This window comes from Pseudorca crassidens, chromosome 17 (genome assembly GCF_039906515.1).
Source record: "Pseudorca crassidens isolate mPseCra1 chromosome 17, mPseCra1.hap1, whole genome shotgun sequence".
Lineage (NCBI taxonomy): Eukaryota > Metazoa > Chordata > Mammalia > Artiodactyla > Delphinidae > Pseudorca > Pseudorca crassidens.
The window spans coordinates 56,680,991-56,694,557 of NC_090312.1; the positions used below are offsets into that span (position 1 = coordinate 56,680,991).

The 13,567-nt window shown below is 39.6% G+C and overlaps 1 protein-coding gene across 2 annotated transcripts in view; it reads right to left on the reverse strand.

Moving 5' to 3' along the window:
- ATP6V0D2 (ATPase H+ transporting V0 subunit d2) overlaps positions 1-13,567 on the reverse strand; it is a 46,653-nt gene that overhangs the window by 5,696 nt on the left and 27,390 nt on the right. Inside the window, exons 1-4 of one of the 2 annotated variants that reach the window (XM_067711944.1) lie at positions 11,301-11,530; positions 7,222-7,400; positions 5,939-6,018; positions 4,421-4,498 (exon numbers count right to left, since the gene is read on the reverse strand). In XM_067711944.1, the coding sequence (XP_067568045.1) occupies positions 4,421-4,498; positions 5,939-6,018; positions 7,222-7,400; positions 11,301-11,515 (552 nt within the window). In that variant the 5' untranslated portion in view covers positions 11,516-11,530. Of the gene's footprint in view, positions 1-4,420; positions 4,499-5,938; positions 6,019-7,221; positions 7,401-11,300; positions 11,531-13,567 lie in introns of those variants that run through there. The other variant, XM_067711943.1, reaches the window with a different exon arrangement.

The following is a 13,567-nucleotide window of genomic DNA, read 5'->3' on the forward strand; positions in this document are numbered from 1 at the left end:
TGGGAAGAGAATAGGAAAGGCTTCACAAGCCATGCCAAGAAGAGAGGACTTTGACTGATGCGGCTGGTTATCTGAACACGCCACACACTTTCCAACTTCTTGTCCTGGTTAACACTTGTTCCCTTTGCCTACAGAGCACATACTCCATCCCATGACTCTCCAGGTTGAAATCCTACCTGCATTTGAGGGTTCCATCAAATGTAATCTTTTTCTTAAGAAGCCCTTCTCTTTCCTCTCTAATTAGATATGATTTCCTTTGACTCCTTATTATACTATAATTTCCGTTTTATTATAACTGTCTATCTACTTTACTACTTCTAGCCTAGGGGCTCTGTGTGTGTGTGTGTGTGTGTGTGTGTGTGTGTGTGTGTATGTGTATTCTCTTAGTGAAAAGAACTGTAATTTTTGAATTGTAAAGGAGCTATGCTGTCTTTGACCATCCCTAAGCAGACAGTTTGCTATGACATCTGATTATGGAGGACAGTAGATGGGGTGGTACTAGTTTCCTGTAAGCCCTGTATCATTTTCAGAGGGCAGCCAGCCTGTGTGGCACAGTGTACGTCGGATGTCTTTCCTTTCACTCTACTCTTCAAACACTCACGCATTTTAAAACCATAACTTATTTTTTGTTGTTGTTGCAAAAGATAACCATGCAGTGTTGATGTATTCAAAACCATTATCCGTTGCTCATGATGGAGTTGGGCTCATCGAGTCAAAAATTCTGGCCAGTTCCTTACAGGAGGAAGGGTCTCCCTGGTGGGAGCCTTATTAGCATGTGTACTGACCGAGGGAGATGAAACAAACATATTCTGTGCTTATTTTTCACTGCTGCGTTAACCTTACAAACCGTCAGAAGAGCAGGAATAAGAGGCAAACAGTACACTGCAGCACATTTGTCTGCACCATAAAAAATTTCTTTTTTTAAATATGAAGCTACAGTCTTGTGATTAGGTCACATTTTAACCTGCAAACCTAGGTTAATGCCCTCTTCCACTGTATTCAGTCTTTTAAAGTCTCCTATCAAATGAGATCAAATGAGAATATGGAAGAACTTCAGAAACTCTAAGTGCTCTATAGTTGCACAAATAAAAGGGGAAGTAATTACATGATCTGGTATATTTATATAAAACTGACAAGCCTCTTCCAATCATATCATTAGAAATGTTATAACTGCATAACATACATAACTGATATTTTTATATAAATGTACAAAGATAGTTAAATGGATTTTTATTTTTAACACAGCTTGAAAAAAATCTAATCTAATAAGGTAGTATCATGGGTATAGGAAAGGGACAAAGAGAACACAGGGTATATAGTATTTTGACCAAATCCTCCTGGTGATAAGCATTCTGCTAATACTGTGCTATCCTTTTTACATTTACAAAGACATAATTCTCATTTACTTCTGATTTTTGTAGCACGTGCAGTATGATCTTTTTTTTCAGTTTTTTCTTTTTTTTTTTTTTCAGTACGCGGGCCTCTCACTGTGTGGCCTCTCCCATTGCGGAGCACACGCGCCGGACGCTCAGGCTCAGCGGCCATGGCTCACGGGCCCAGCCGCTCCGCGGCATGTGGGATCCTCCCGGACCAGGGCACAAACCCGTGTCCCCTGCATTGGCAGGCGGACTCTCAACCACTGCGCCACCAGGGAAGCCCGTGCAGTATGATCTTGCTTAAGAATTAGCACAGAAGAGCAGTTTTTATACAAAAGAACTGTGCAGGTGAATTTGATGTAGACATAATTTAACATAGATAAACATATAAGAACTGGAGCCAGACTACCTGTATTCAAATCCTGACACTACCACTTACTAGACATCAGGCAACTTACTAGCCTTCTCTGCACCTCAGTTGTCCCTTCTGAAAATGAGGTACTAAACTACCCATCTCATTGTGCTATTTTGAAGTCCAAGTGAATTTGTGTATATAAAGCACTTAGGATAGTATCTGGTATATAATAAGTGTTAGCTATTAATAGTGCCATTGTATACCTCTGCAAGGTTATTATTTTTTCTTTTTTTATTGAATGAAAGATTCTTTAAATACTAAGTGCTTTACAATTTTGAAGTTTCACATTTCATATAATCCCAGAATAACCTTTTTGTCCCCCTTATCCCTATATTACCCCTGCCCCCTTCCCTCTCCCCACTGGTAACCACTAGTTTGTTCTCTATATCTGTGAGTAGGCTTTTTGTTTGTTCATTTGTTTTATTCACTGGTTTGTTCTATTTTTTAGATTCCACATGTAAGTGATATCATACAATATTTGTCTTTCTCTGTCTTATTTCACTTAGCATAATGCCCTCCAATTCCATCCATGTTGCTGCAAATGGCAAAATTTCATCCTTTTTTATGGCCAAGTAGTATTCCATTGTATATGTGTAACACATCTTCTTTACCCATTCATCTGTTGATGAACACTTAAGTTACTTCCACACCTTGGCAATTGTAAGTAATACTGCTATGCACATTAGGGTGCATGTATCTTTTCAAATTAGTATTTTTGTTTCTTTTGGCTATGTACCCAGTAGTGGAATTGCTGGGTTATGTGGTAGTTCTATTTTCCGTTTTTTGAGAAACCTCCATACTATTTTCCACAGTGGCTGCACCAATTTACATTCCCAACGACAGTGTATCAGGGTTCCCTTTTCTCCACATCCTTGCCAACAATTGTTATTTGTATTCCTTTTGGTGATAGCCATTCTGACAGGTGTGAAGGTTATTAATTTTAACATTAATATTTTCCTACATATTTTGTAGGTATAAAGTACATGAACCATTTCTAAACCACAGGAATTATGCCATGTACAAACTACTTTTTTTTTTTTTTTTTTTTTTTTGCGGTACATGGGCCTCTCACTGTTGTGGCCTCTCCCATTGCGGTGCACAGGCTCCGGACGCGCAGGCTCAACGGCCATGGCTCACGGGCCTAGCCGCTCCATGGCATGTGGGATCTTCCTGGACCAGGGCACGAACCTGTGTCCCCTGCATCGGCAGGCGGGCTCTCAACTACTGCGCCACCAGGGAAGCCCCAAACTACATTTTTGAGCCAGAGATAATGTGGCTTTTTATAGTGTGGCTAGTAGTTAAATTTATGAAAAGAAATGGGGGAGCTTCATAGAGTCACTAGGCTGCTTGTGTTATGTTATCAGCATGTCTGGAAGAGACTAACTCACTTTCTGACAATTAGCATGCCATGAAAAAAAATGTTATTTATCGATGTGCACCGTCTGTATAATATAGATAAAGACAAAAAATATTTTTTGGAGTTCTCCAAGGAGTTCTGACTTCAAGGACTGCTTTGACCTTAAAGTTTTAACAGTAGCTTTAACTGTAAGATGTTAATAATTAGGTATTTGAGGGGAGCTAATTTTATCAAATGCAGTTTCAGAACATTTGGTTGAAATATATGCAGATGAGGTTATTTCAGGTTTTTTTCTCTTCAAACCCAAAGGGTAGTTCTTATCAGGCTTTTCTTGAAATCAGAAGTCACTGAACAGCTTAATTATCTACCCACCAGTGTAGAAGCCACTGTAACAGATAATCTAATGGTTAAAGATATTCTTTAGATAAAACTTTGTTTCACAGGGCAAAGTGAGAGCTTTTTCAGCCCAGAATGGTTTTTTTTTTTTTTTTTTTTTTTAAGATCCAAGCGAAATAGGAAGCCAGCAAGAGTGATCTATGTCAAATACTCAGTGCAAACTACGCCCAGAATTCCCCTCAGACCATTCTGATCTCTGGCCTGGGTCCCTCATGCATGTGCAGATTGACATTGCAAGCAAGAGGTCCTGTGGGCACAGATGAAATCTGTGATGATAAAGAGGAATTAAAGAGAATATAATTATTCTCTTTTAGAGAGGTTGGAACCAATGGTGGCATCTGACACATTGTGAGGTTTAAGTGGGCATGCCAACTGTGAATCACTACCCATAGAATCTTCTTGCCAAGAGTGGGGATGCTCAATGGTTGTTTGGGGCAACCTTTATTTTAGGATTTATATAAGGAACCATGCCCACAGTAGACTTTGTTGCCAAGTTGTGGGGGTCCCCAGCTGCCCAATTTTGGGAGGGAAGTTGGTGATTATTATAAGAGTACTTATAGTGCACCAACTGTCCAAAGCATACTAAATTTTTAACTAATTATAATCTGCTTTCTTCATACTACATCAAAGTGAATCATGATCAAACTTCTATCAAAAACATTCTTTTCTAATTCCAAAGTAACTCTTCTATGTAGAAAACTAAGAAAATACCTCTTTTAACTGAAGACATCAAATGATATATGTACAATAAAATATACTGCTATTTTATTTCTAAATAAAAGAACTTCTAAGATTTTAAAAATTGGTAGGATTATATAAATAAAAAGTGTATAAGCACATTATTTGACATAAAAAAATTCAAGGACTCTTTCTTACCTCAAGAATGGGGCACATAATTTCTGCTGTGACATCACCATGATTCTTACAGAATTTATAGAATGCCTCGATGTAAGACTTAAAAAGAAGAAAGATCATAAGGCAAGAAAATGAATATATTTTCCTTTTGGAAATTTCTAGATCAGCTTTCCATGGGTTATTAAACTCTTTAATGGAAATTGAATTACTTCTCCCCTAGGGAGATATTTTATAATAAATTTGGTGTAAACTTTCACCTTGAAGCACATTGCACAGCCTAAAAAAGGAACTCCACAAAAGAACAAAATTGTACTTATCATAACTTATAATTACTCAACAAGCACTTTTTTGCATGCCTCTTGGATTATTTCTCACTGTTAATTCTTGCTATTCTAACAAGAGTGCCAAACTCTCTTAGGAGCTCTGCAAATAAGTCTAGATTTGGTCCTATGCTGATATTTAATGTGCTCAGGAGACACATTTGGGATGGCATTGAGCATGGAAGATACACTGGAAAGGCAGAGTCTAGGCTGTAGAGGCAGCCCTGTGTTTGAGTCTCAAATCTGTTACTTACTAGCTAACTGACTTCTGCCAAGTAAATTTACCTCTCCGTGCTTCAGTTTTCTCATCTGAGGAATGAGGATGGCACATAGTTTTGCTGGGTGGATTAAGTGATCTAATGCCTTTAAATGCTTAAAACAGCACCTTCTGTTAGCTATATCTCAGGGATGCTTCCTCTAAGCCCATAAGTCTTTATATAAAAAGGAAAACTGCTGCAATGCAATGCTTTTGAGAGGCCCACATGTTTCAGCATAAGAAGCTAGATATACAGCATGGCAATGTATACATATATATATATATTCATTCAGGTACTCTATGAGAGTGTCCAAAGATGCTGTAGTGGTGTGAGTGAAAATGGATATATTTTGCTCAGCCCTTATTACACAGAATGACTCAAATGGCGGCAGCGTAGTCCAGACAGACAGCTGGTCAGATTATACAAAGTGGTGCCTATGATGTTGTGTCCACAGATGGTCATCTTGGTATGCTGCACACTGTCAGTAGATTAAAATTGTGTGGACAGATTAACTGTGAAATTCAGGGACTCTGGTAACAGGATTGAGGACAGAGATGGACATACATAACACAAGGTTCACTATGTATGCTGGTTCTTTTGAAATGGATTCATATGGTTCACCACACTCATCTGTCCACCCACCCATCATCCATCCATCCATCCATCCATCCATCCATCCATCCATCCATCCATCCAATTGACACCTTTTATGTTCCAGGCACCATGTAAAGAGTTAAGGATACAGAGATGCATGGGATCCTCTCAAGGATCTTGCTGGCTGGGAGAAGTTGACATACATGTATTTAACTAGAAGACAGGCCAGGACTAAAAGATCTTTGTCCCCAGTATGCCTAGCTTCATAATTCAGCAGCTGGCTAACAGGCAAGTAACATTTAATAAAGAACTCTGGTTATGATGCATTATGTAATAAAGAAGAACATAATATTGGGGGAAACAGTTACCTTGTACAGTTTATTGCGCAGTATTTCAATATTCAGTTCGTCTAGAGTATTTTCAGACATACAGTCTTGAAAGAATGGAGCTGAAAGCAGAAATTATTGTACAAAATAAATTAATCAAAACATGATTATAAACTGTAGAAAATGTCTCCTGAACGCACCACCCTCTGCTCACCCCTAACTAGGACACTGTGGAGTGGCAATCCACAGACTCGGTGAGGCTAACAGTGATGGTGACAAGAAGGGTGATTACTTAGGAAGCATTTGCTCTGTGCAAGCTGTCACTAAACACTGGATATACCTGAACTTATTTAATCCCCACAACCTGGAACTACTCACTTTATGGTTTACTTTTTGAAGCCCCCCCGACACCCGCCTTTAGATAACAGTAATATTTACCATTTGCAACCTTACTATGTGCCAATCATTGAGTTGTATTAAAACCGTCTTAGTTTTCAAAACTCTGTTATAGTAAGATATTATTGTTTTTAAAATGAAGAAACTGGAGTGAAATGAATTGTTCCAAGTCACCTGGCTGGTGGTGGGCAGAGCCTGTCATGCTTAGGGATATCTGCTTTCAGACTCACCCTCTTTCTGCCATGCTATGCTCCATTAGCACTGGACACTTAATAAAGATGTAATTTTTTTCTTTTTAAAATTTGTTTTAAACAGCAACTATTTTGATGAATGATCAACAGTGAATAACTATAATCCAGGTTTCCTGACAATAACTGTATAAAATTATCCCATTAGTATTTTAAATGCTACAGCTGTTGTCAGTGCCAAATTATAATGAAATTATTATTTATTTCATCATTGCTTCAGGTCATTAGACAGACACTCCTGAGCATCTCAGAAAAATGGCATTCTTAAATTTCCTAAAACAAAATGTTTCCTATATGCAGCCTTATTAAGACAGAAATTTAAAATGAAAAGATAAGGAACTAAACATACAAAACCCAGCTAGAAAATTAATTTTTTGAAAAATTATAAGTTCTATTATTTATTTGCTATGGTCAGGAACAAAGTACAGGGGTTTGGAGGTTGGGAGATGAGCCCTAACTCCTTCTCAGCTACAAATGGTTTGCATGTGATCTGGTATACTTCATTGTCTTGATCTGAAAAATGAGGGAGCTGGACCAGATGATTCTTTAATGTCCATTTCACTTCTAGGAATCTGTATAGTACGACACTATATTCATGGAGAAAACTGTGAATTGAAAGTGCATTTTCTAATACTGTGATAACATACACAAGCAGCTGTGCAATGATTTATGCATTCATACCTAATGGTGTTTCAACCAGAATGGCATTAAAGAGATCAGAAGGTGTCTCTGCAATGTTGACTGCTTCCATTTCTGTGAAACGGCCCAATGGGTGGCACTTCACCAGAATTTCTTTCACAGATTTTTTTTGCAATGCACCGTTCATCAGTAGAATCACATTATCTATCATGTAACTGCACCTGGTGTAGAAGAGGGCTCAATCGTTAGGAAAACAGTTGCATGAGAACAAGAAGCATCCCTCAGGTAAAAAACAAAAAACAAAACAACCCCCCCCCCCCCCACATTTCAGGCACACACGCTTTCGTTAAGGAAATATATATCTCCTTTTATTTTAAACTCTGGGTTTTGAGAGATGTAGGTGAGGTAAAATATCTGACTCTCAGAGGGTACCATAGTTTGAAAAACCATGTTCACAGTTATAACACCTGACTGGTGGGACCACACAGAAGATGACCCTTACACAGTAAATGCCAAATGTGGTGGGTGGGGCAGACAGTAGTGAGGGTGTTAAATTGTTTGGTTTCTCATAATGGACTATGGGCTTAAAAAGTTGAGAAACACAGACCTAAAGCGTTTCATTATACTTCAAAAACTGACTATTTAAATCTTTGATGAAGCTCATTGTTGAGTATTCGATGTTTTAAATATTTAAAAATAAATAAAAATATTTAGTAATTTTAATATTAAAATGTTTTATATATTAAAAATTAAAGTATTCTGGTTTTTTTTTCCTCCTATGAGAGCAGATAGTCAACTTTCTAGCCTTTTCCCCTCCCAGAACCCCAAGAGCCCATAGGTTCACACTTTATGTGATTTCTCTATTCAATATAAGCTCTACCCAGGATATTCCAAGCAATGAGGTCAAGAAGTAAGAGAGACATAGTTGCTTCCTTCACAGAAAATACAGCTTAAGGGAGGCACTGGTACATTGCAGTGCAGCATACAGTCTGCATAAAGGAGATTACAGGGTGTGGGGATTCAGAGCTGGGCACTAAACCAGTCTGGGATCAGAATTCCTAGGGAGTGACATTCAGGCTGCAACTTGCAGAATGATTAGGAGCTGTCCAGGCAAAAGCAGTGGCTGGGAAAGAGTGCTTCCGGGCAGAAGGGAGAGCATGTGAAAAGCCCCAGAGACAAGAGGGCCAGGAACAAGGACGTTCTTTTGCCTGCTGAGCACTGGAGGTGGGGCCCAGTCTGAACATGCAGGGTCCTGAAAGACAAGATGAGGAATTTGGATTGAGGGCAATGGGAGATGCTGAATACGTCAAGGATAAGGGGAATTATGATCTATGTAGATAGAATATGCATTAAAACAGGATAAGAAGTAAGCCAACACTTATATAGTAAAGTGCTCTACAAAAGTTATTTTATTTAATCACGATAATTACTGTGATGATGATAGGTACTATTATTACCTCCGTTTTATAGATGAGGAACTGGCAGCCCAGACAGGTAAAAATCTCACCCATAACGACACAGCTAACAAATGAAGAGGGCTGAGAATCAAACTCAGACAGCCTGCTTCTGAAACTTTTCTCTTAACGCTCAGATTATGCTGTGTTTAGTTGTCAAGGATGACACATAGGTTTCTAGGTTTAACAGTTAGAAGCTGGAGCCATTTATTGAGATGAGAGCACTGGAGGAAGAACGGCTTGTAGTGGGAGCTGATGTTTGGACCGAATGAGTTTAGATGCCCAGGAGGAGATACCCAATAGGCCTCGGACGTCTAAGTCCTGAAGAGACAGCTGTGGACCAGAGACATTTAGGGAGCGTGGGCAGGGGGTGCTAGTTTAAAGGTGGAAGCAGATGTCTTGGGAATGCTTGAGACCACATTCTAGAGTGTATGTCAAGAGTTCTGTCCTGAGAACTCTGGGGAACCCCAACATTTAAGGACCTTGATAGAACCTGAGAAGGAATGACCAGATGGTAGGAAGAAAACCAGGGAAGAGAATTCTAGGAAGAGGTTAAAGGCCACAGGAAAGTCAGGGTAGACATTGAAGCAAGATGTTCTCAGGATGCAGCCACTAAGAGGTCATCTGGCACCACAAAACATGTTCAGTGGAGTTTGCTTGTGGAAGGGAAAGGGGAGAAGCCAAACCTGACCACTGTGTGTTTAAAATGAGTGGGAAGTACAGAGGGTTTTGGAATGTTTAATTGTTTTGTTTTTTAAAAGAGTTTAAACTATAAAGCAGGGGAAGGCAACTGTATGGAGACCCGGGGGCCAGAGGAGCTTTGGACTTTCAGTTTGGGTGTATTTTTCGGTTTTTTTGTTGTTTTTTAAGGTGGGAGAGAAGAGAACACATTTAAGAGCTGAGGGGAAAGAGGCGGCCAAGAGGCTGAGGTGGCGGCTCAGAAGATGGAAGGGACAGCCAAGCGATGAGACAAGGTCCTCCACGTTTGGCAGTGATGGGACTCAACTACTGCACAATTAAGGCTTGAAAAGAACACCTTTCACTGGATGAAAATGAACCTGGCCACTTAGAAGCCCTGTCACTGGAGTCTGGCGGCAAGGGTTACTGACTTCCTGTGCAAGAATGCATTTCCAGGGCTTCCCTGGTGGCGCAGTGGTTGAGAGTCCGCCTGCCGGTGCAGGGGACTCGGGTTCGTGCCCTGGTCCGGGAGGGTCCCACATGCCGCGGGGCGGCTGGGCGCGTGAGCCATGGCCGCTGAGCCTGCGCGTCCGGGGCCTGTGCTCTGCGGCGGCAGAGGCCGCAGCGGTAAGAGGCCCGCGTAACGCAAAAAAAAAAAAAAAAAGAATGCATTTCCAGCAGGATAAGAATCTCCTGCATTGCAACTGAGCTTCCGCAATGTACCCCAATAAAATTTTTACCTAAAGAAGTTTAGAAGAAGGCAATTATCCCTTTATAAAAAGCACATGACTATAAAGTTTCTTCACTCCCCCAAACAGCAGTACCAAATTTGGACATTATGGAATTTTAGAACCCTTTTTATCTCTTGAAAATGATATTAAAATGGAAGTGCTTATTTAACTGTCCCCTTATGGCTCAAAAGCTATTACCTGAGAGGGGAATTGCCAGCACTTAATAATCCTTAGCAGACTCCAGATGTTTAATTGCTCCCCCTCAGCACCCCTGTAATGTAACAGCATATGAGCCGCCAACATTCCCAACGTGCAGAGGACAATGAGACCAACGCTGACAGGGGAAACCAAAGTCAATGCTGTGAGAATTTAGCCCACACGTAACACTCAAGCCTATGCCTGTACATGTGTATGTGTGCACATGTGTGTCTGGAGTGCTTTTTTTTTTTAAAATTAATAGAGAGGCTAGGCCCTCTATTGCAAAGAGCAAGGGCTATGGAGATTGAATTGTTTTATTTCAACTCATTTAAGTGGCCTTGTTTCTAAGATGGGACAACAGTAGCAGTTCTCATAGTTTTGTTCAGAAAATGAAATGAGACTTAGGATTTGGCCCATGGCAGGGGAGAGGGGTATCTTTCCTGTCCCTCCCTCATCTCTGTCACATAGGCACCAGGTATATAATTATTATTGGCTGTTTGGGATGGCGGGGGGATAATGTGCCCAGAAGACAGCTTGCTCTTTCCAGAGTATAATCTTGATAGAACTCTAGGGCCCTGCCTCCAGTGGTTAGGAAGGAAATCTCTACTGGCGTTGTTTGAGTAATGTTTGAGTTTAAAGACATCTGGGTGCTCACCTAGCTCAAACTCCTAATGTTTTAAATAACTGTGCTTATTAGTAGCAACAGAGCCAAAACTAGTGCCCACTCTGTTGGGCTAATTTTTCTCCCACTCATGGTCTAGACAAACATCTTCACTTCTAGCCCCTTCTAAATATTTTCTTCTGTGACTTTGATATTGGCACATGTGAAAATCATGAAGTCACCTTAAATTGTAACAGTAAATGACTCTATTTCAAAAATTTTAGGTTGTAAAAATAATAATTTTTAAAAATGCCAATGCTTCTTGAGGTTGTTGCTATGTGCCAGGCATTACATGCATTACACTACATTACATTACATACATGCAGTACCTTATATGCATTACATGCATGTTCCCATTTAAGCCTCCCCACAAGTCAGTGCTCTAAGGACCATTATTACCACCACTTTACACATAAGAAACTGAGGCGGGCTTCCCTGGTGGCGCAGTGGTTGAGAGTCCGCCTGCCGATGCAGGGGATGCGGGTTCGTGCCCCGGTCCAGGAAGATCCCACATGCCACGGAGCAGCTGGGCCTGTGAGCCATGGCCTCTGAGCCTGTGCGTCTGGAGCCTGTGCTCCGCAACGGGAGAGGCCACAACAGTGAGAGGCCCGCATACCACAAAAACAAAAACAAACAAACAAAAACTTTTATTATAAGTTTAAATACTGCAAAAATATTTCTGGTATATTGTGAATGTCAGTATTTAAAATGAACCTGTTAAATCAGTCAAATTAAATTATCCAATGAAGAATCTGAATACCCACTTGCTAAAGACAGATTTTCGTCCCCCTAAAATTCATGTTGAAGCCCTAACCCCCAATGTGATGGTATATGGAGATGGGGCCTTTGGGGCTATTAATTAGGTTTAAGTGAGGCCATGAGCGTGGGACCTACATGATGGGATTAGTGTCCTTATAGGAGTAGACACGAGAGATCTTGTTCTCTCTCCCTCTGCTACGTGAGGACATAATGAGAAGGCAGTTGTCTACACGTGAGGAAGAGAGCCTTCCCCAGGGAACCAAATTGGATGGCACCCTGATTTTGGACTTCCATGCCTCCAAAACTGTAAGAAATCAATTCCTGTTGTTCAAGTCACCCAGTCTATACCATTTTGTTACAGAAACCCGAGCTCACTAAGACACTACCACTATTCAATTACAAATACATAAACAGAAGGAAATTATGTTGTTCCTTATTTTTTTTTTCTGGAAATGTTATTTCTATTCCAATTCTCTGATGAAATTTTACCCTAATATGGCATTTATGTCTTTATATTGAAAGTCTTTTATGGCTCTCTATAACTCTATGTACATATAATTGAATATTATTTTTCATTTCCTGTGATCACAGGCTTCAAATGTTAGAAGAAATTTTATGAGTTATTATTATGATTACTACTATGTGGGCACACCAGCATGGCATAAATTTTTAAAGCTTTTTATCTTGAAATAATTAGGTTGACAGGAAGTTGCAAAAATAATACAGAGGGGTCCTATGTACTCTTCACCCAGTTTCCACCAGGGGTTACATCTATATAGCTATAGTGAAACATTAGAATTAGACAAGTGACACTGGTACTCTGTGTGTGTGTAGTTCTGTGTTAGTTTATCCCATGTGCCTATTTGTGTAACCACCACCACAGTCAAGGTAAAGAACTATTGTATCATCCAAAGATCTCCAATGTGCTACCCCCTTCACAGTCACATCCTTCTCTTCCCACCCACTATCTCTTAACCTCTGGCAAATACTAATCTGTTCTTTCTGTAACTTTGCCATTTTGTGAATAATATTTAACAGGAATTGTATATTATGTGACATTTTGAGACTGGCTGTTTTAATTCAGCTTAATTCCCTTGAGACATATATAATACATACAAGTTGTTGCATGTAAATAATTTGTCCCTTTATTGGTGAGTAGTATTCCACTGTATGTGTATACTTGTTTATTTAACCACTCACCTATTTAAGGCATTTGGTTTGGGGGTTTTTCCCCCAGTTTTTGGCTATTATAAATAAAAACTGTTATGGAAACTTGTGTCAGTTTTTATATGGAAATAAATTTTAATTTATCTCAGATAAATGCCTAGAAGTGCAATTTGAGTTGCGTGGTAAGGGTATGTTTAGTTTTTTAAGAAAGTGACAAACTGTTTTCCAGAGTGGCTGTACAACTTTTAGTGAAGTGTATAAACCTTTCTTCTTTTAAAATCTCCTTACCTTCCCTATTTATAATAGAATTGTCTTAAATATTTCCTCTGCATACAGAAAGGGCCACATCAGACAAGTATTAATTTTTGCTTCAACTGTCAAATATAATTTACAAAATCAAGAGGAGAAAGTCTATTGTATTTACCCATATTTTCCTCCTTTTTTTATTGTTCTTTTCCTGTTGTTTCAGACTCCTTCTTTTATCATTTCTTTTCTGTTTCAAGAACTTTGTTCAGCCATTATTTTAGGGTAGGTCTATGGGCACAAATTCTTAGTTTTCATTCATCTGAGACTGTTTTGAGTTGCTCTTCATTCTTGAAAGATATCTTCATTGTATATAGAATTTGAGTGGACATCTCTTTCCTTTTAGCATTAAAAAAATGTTACACTGGGCTTCCCTGGTGGCGCAGTGGTTGAGAGTCCGCCTGCCGATGCAGGGATCACGGGTTCGTGCCCCGGTC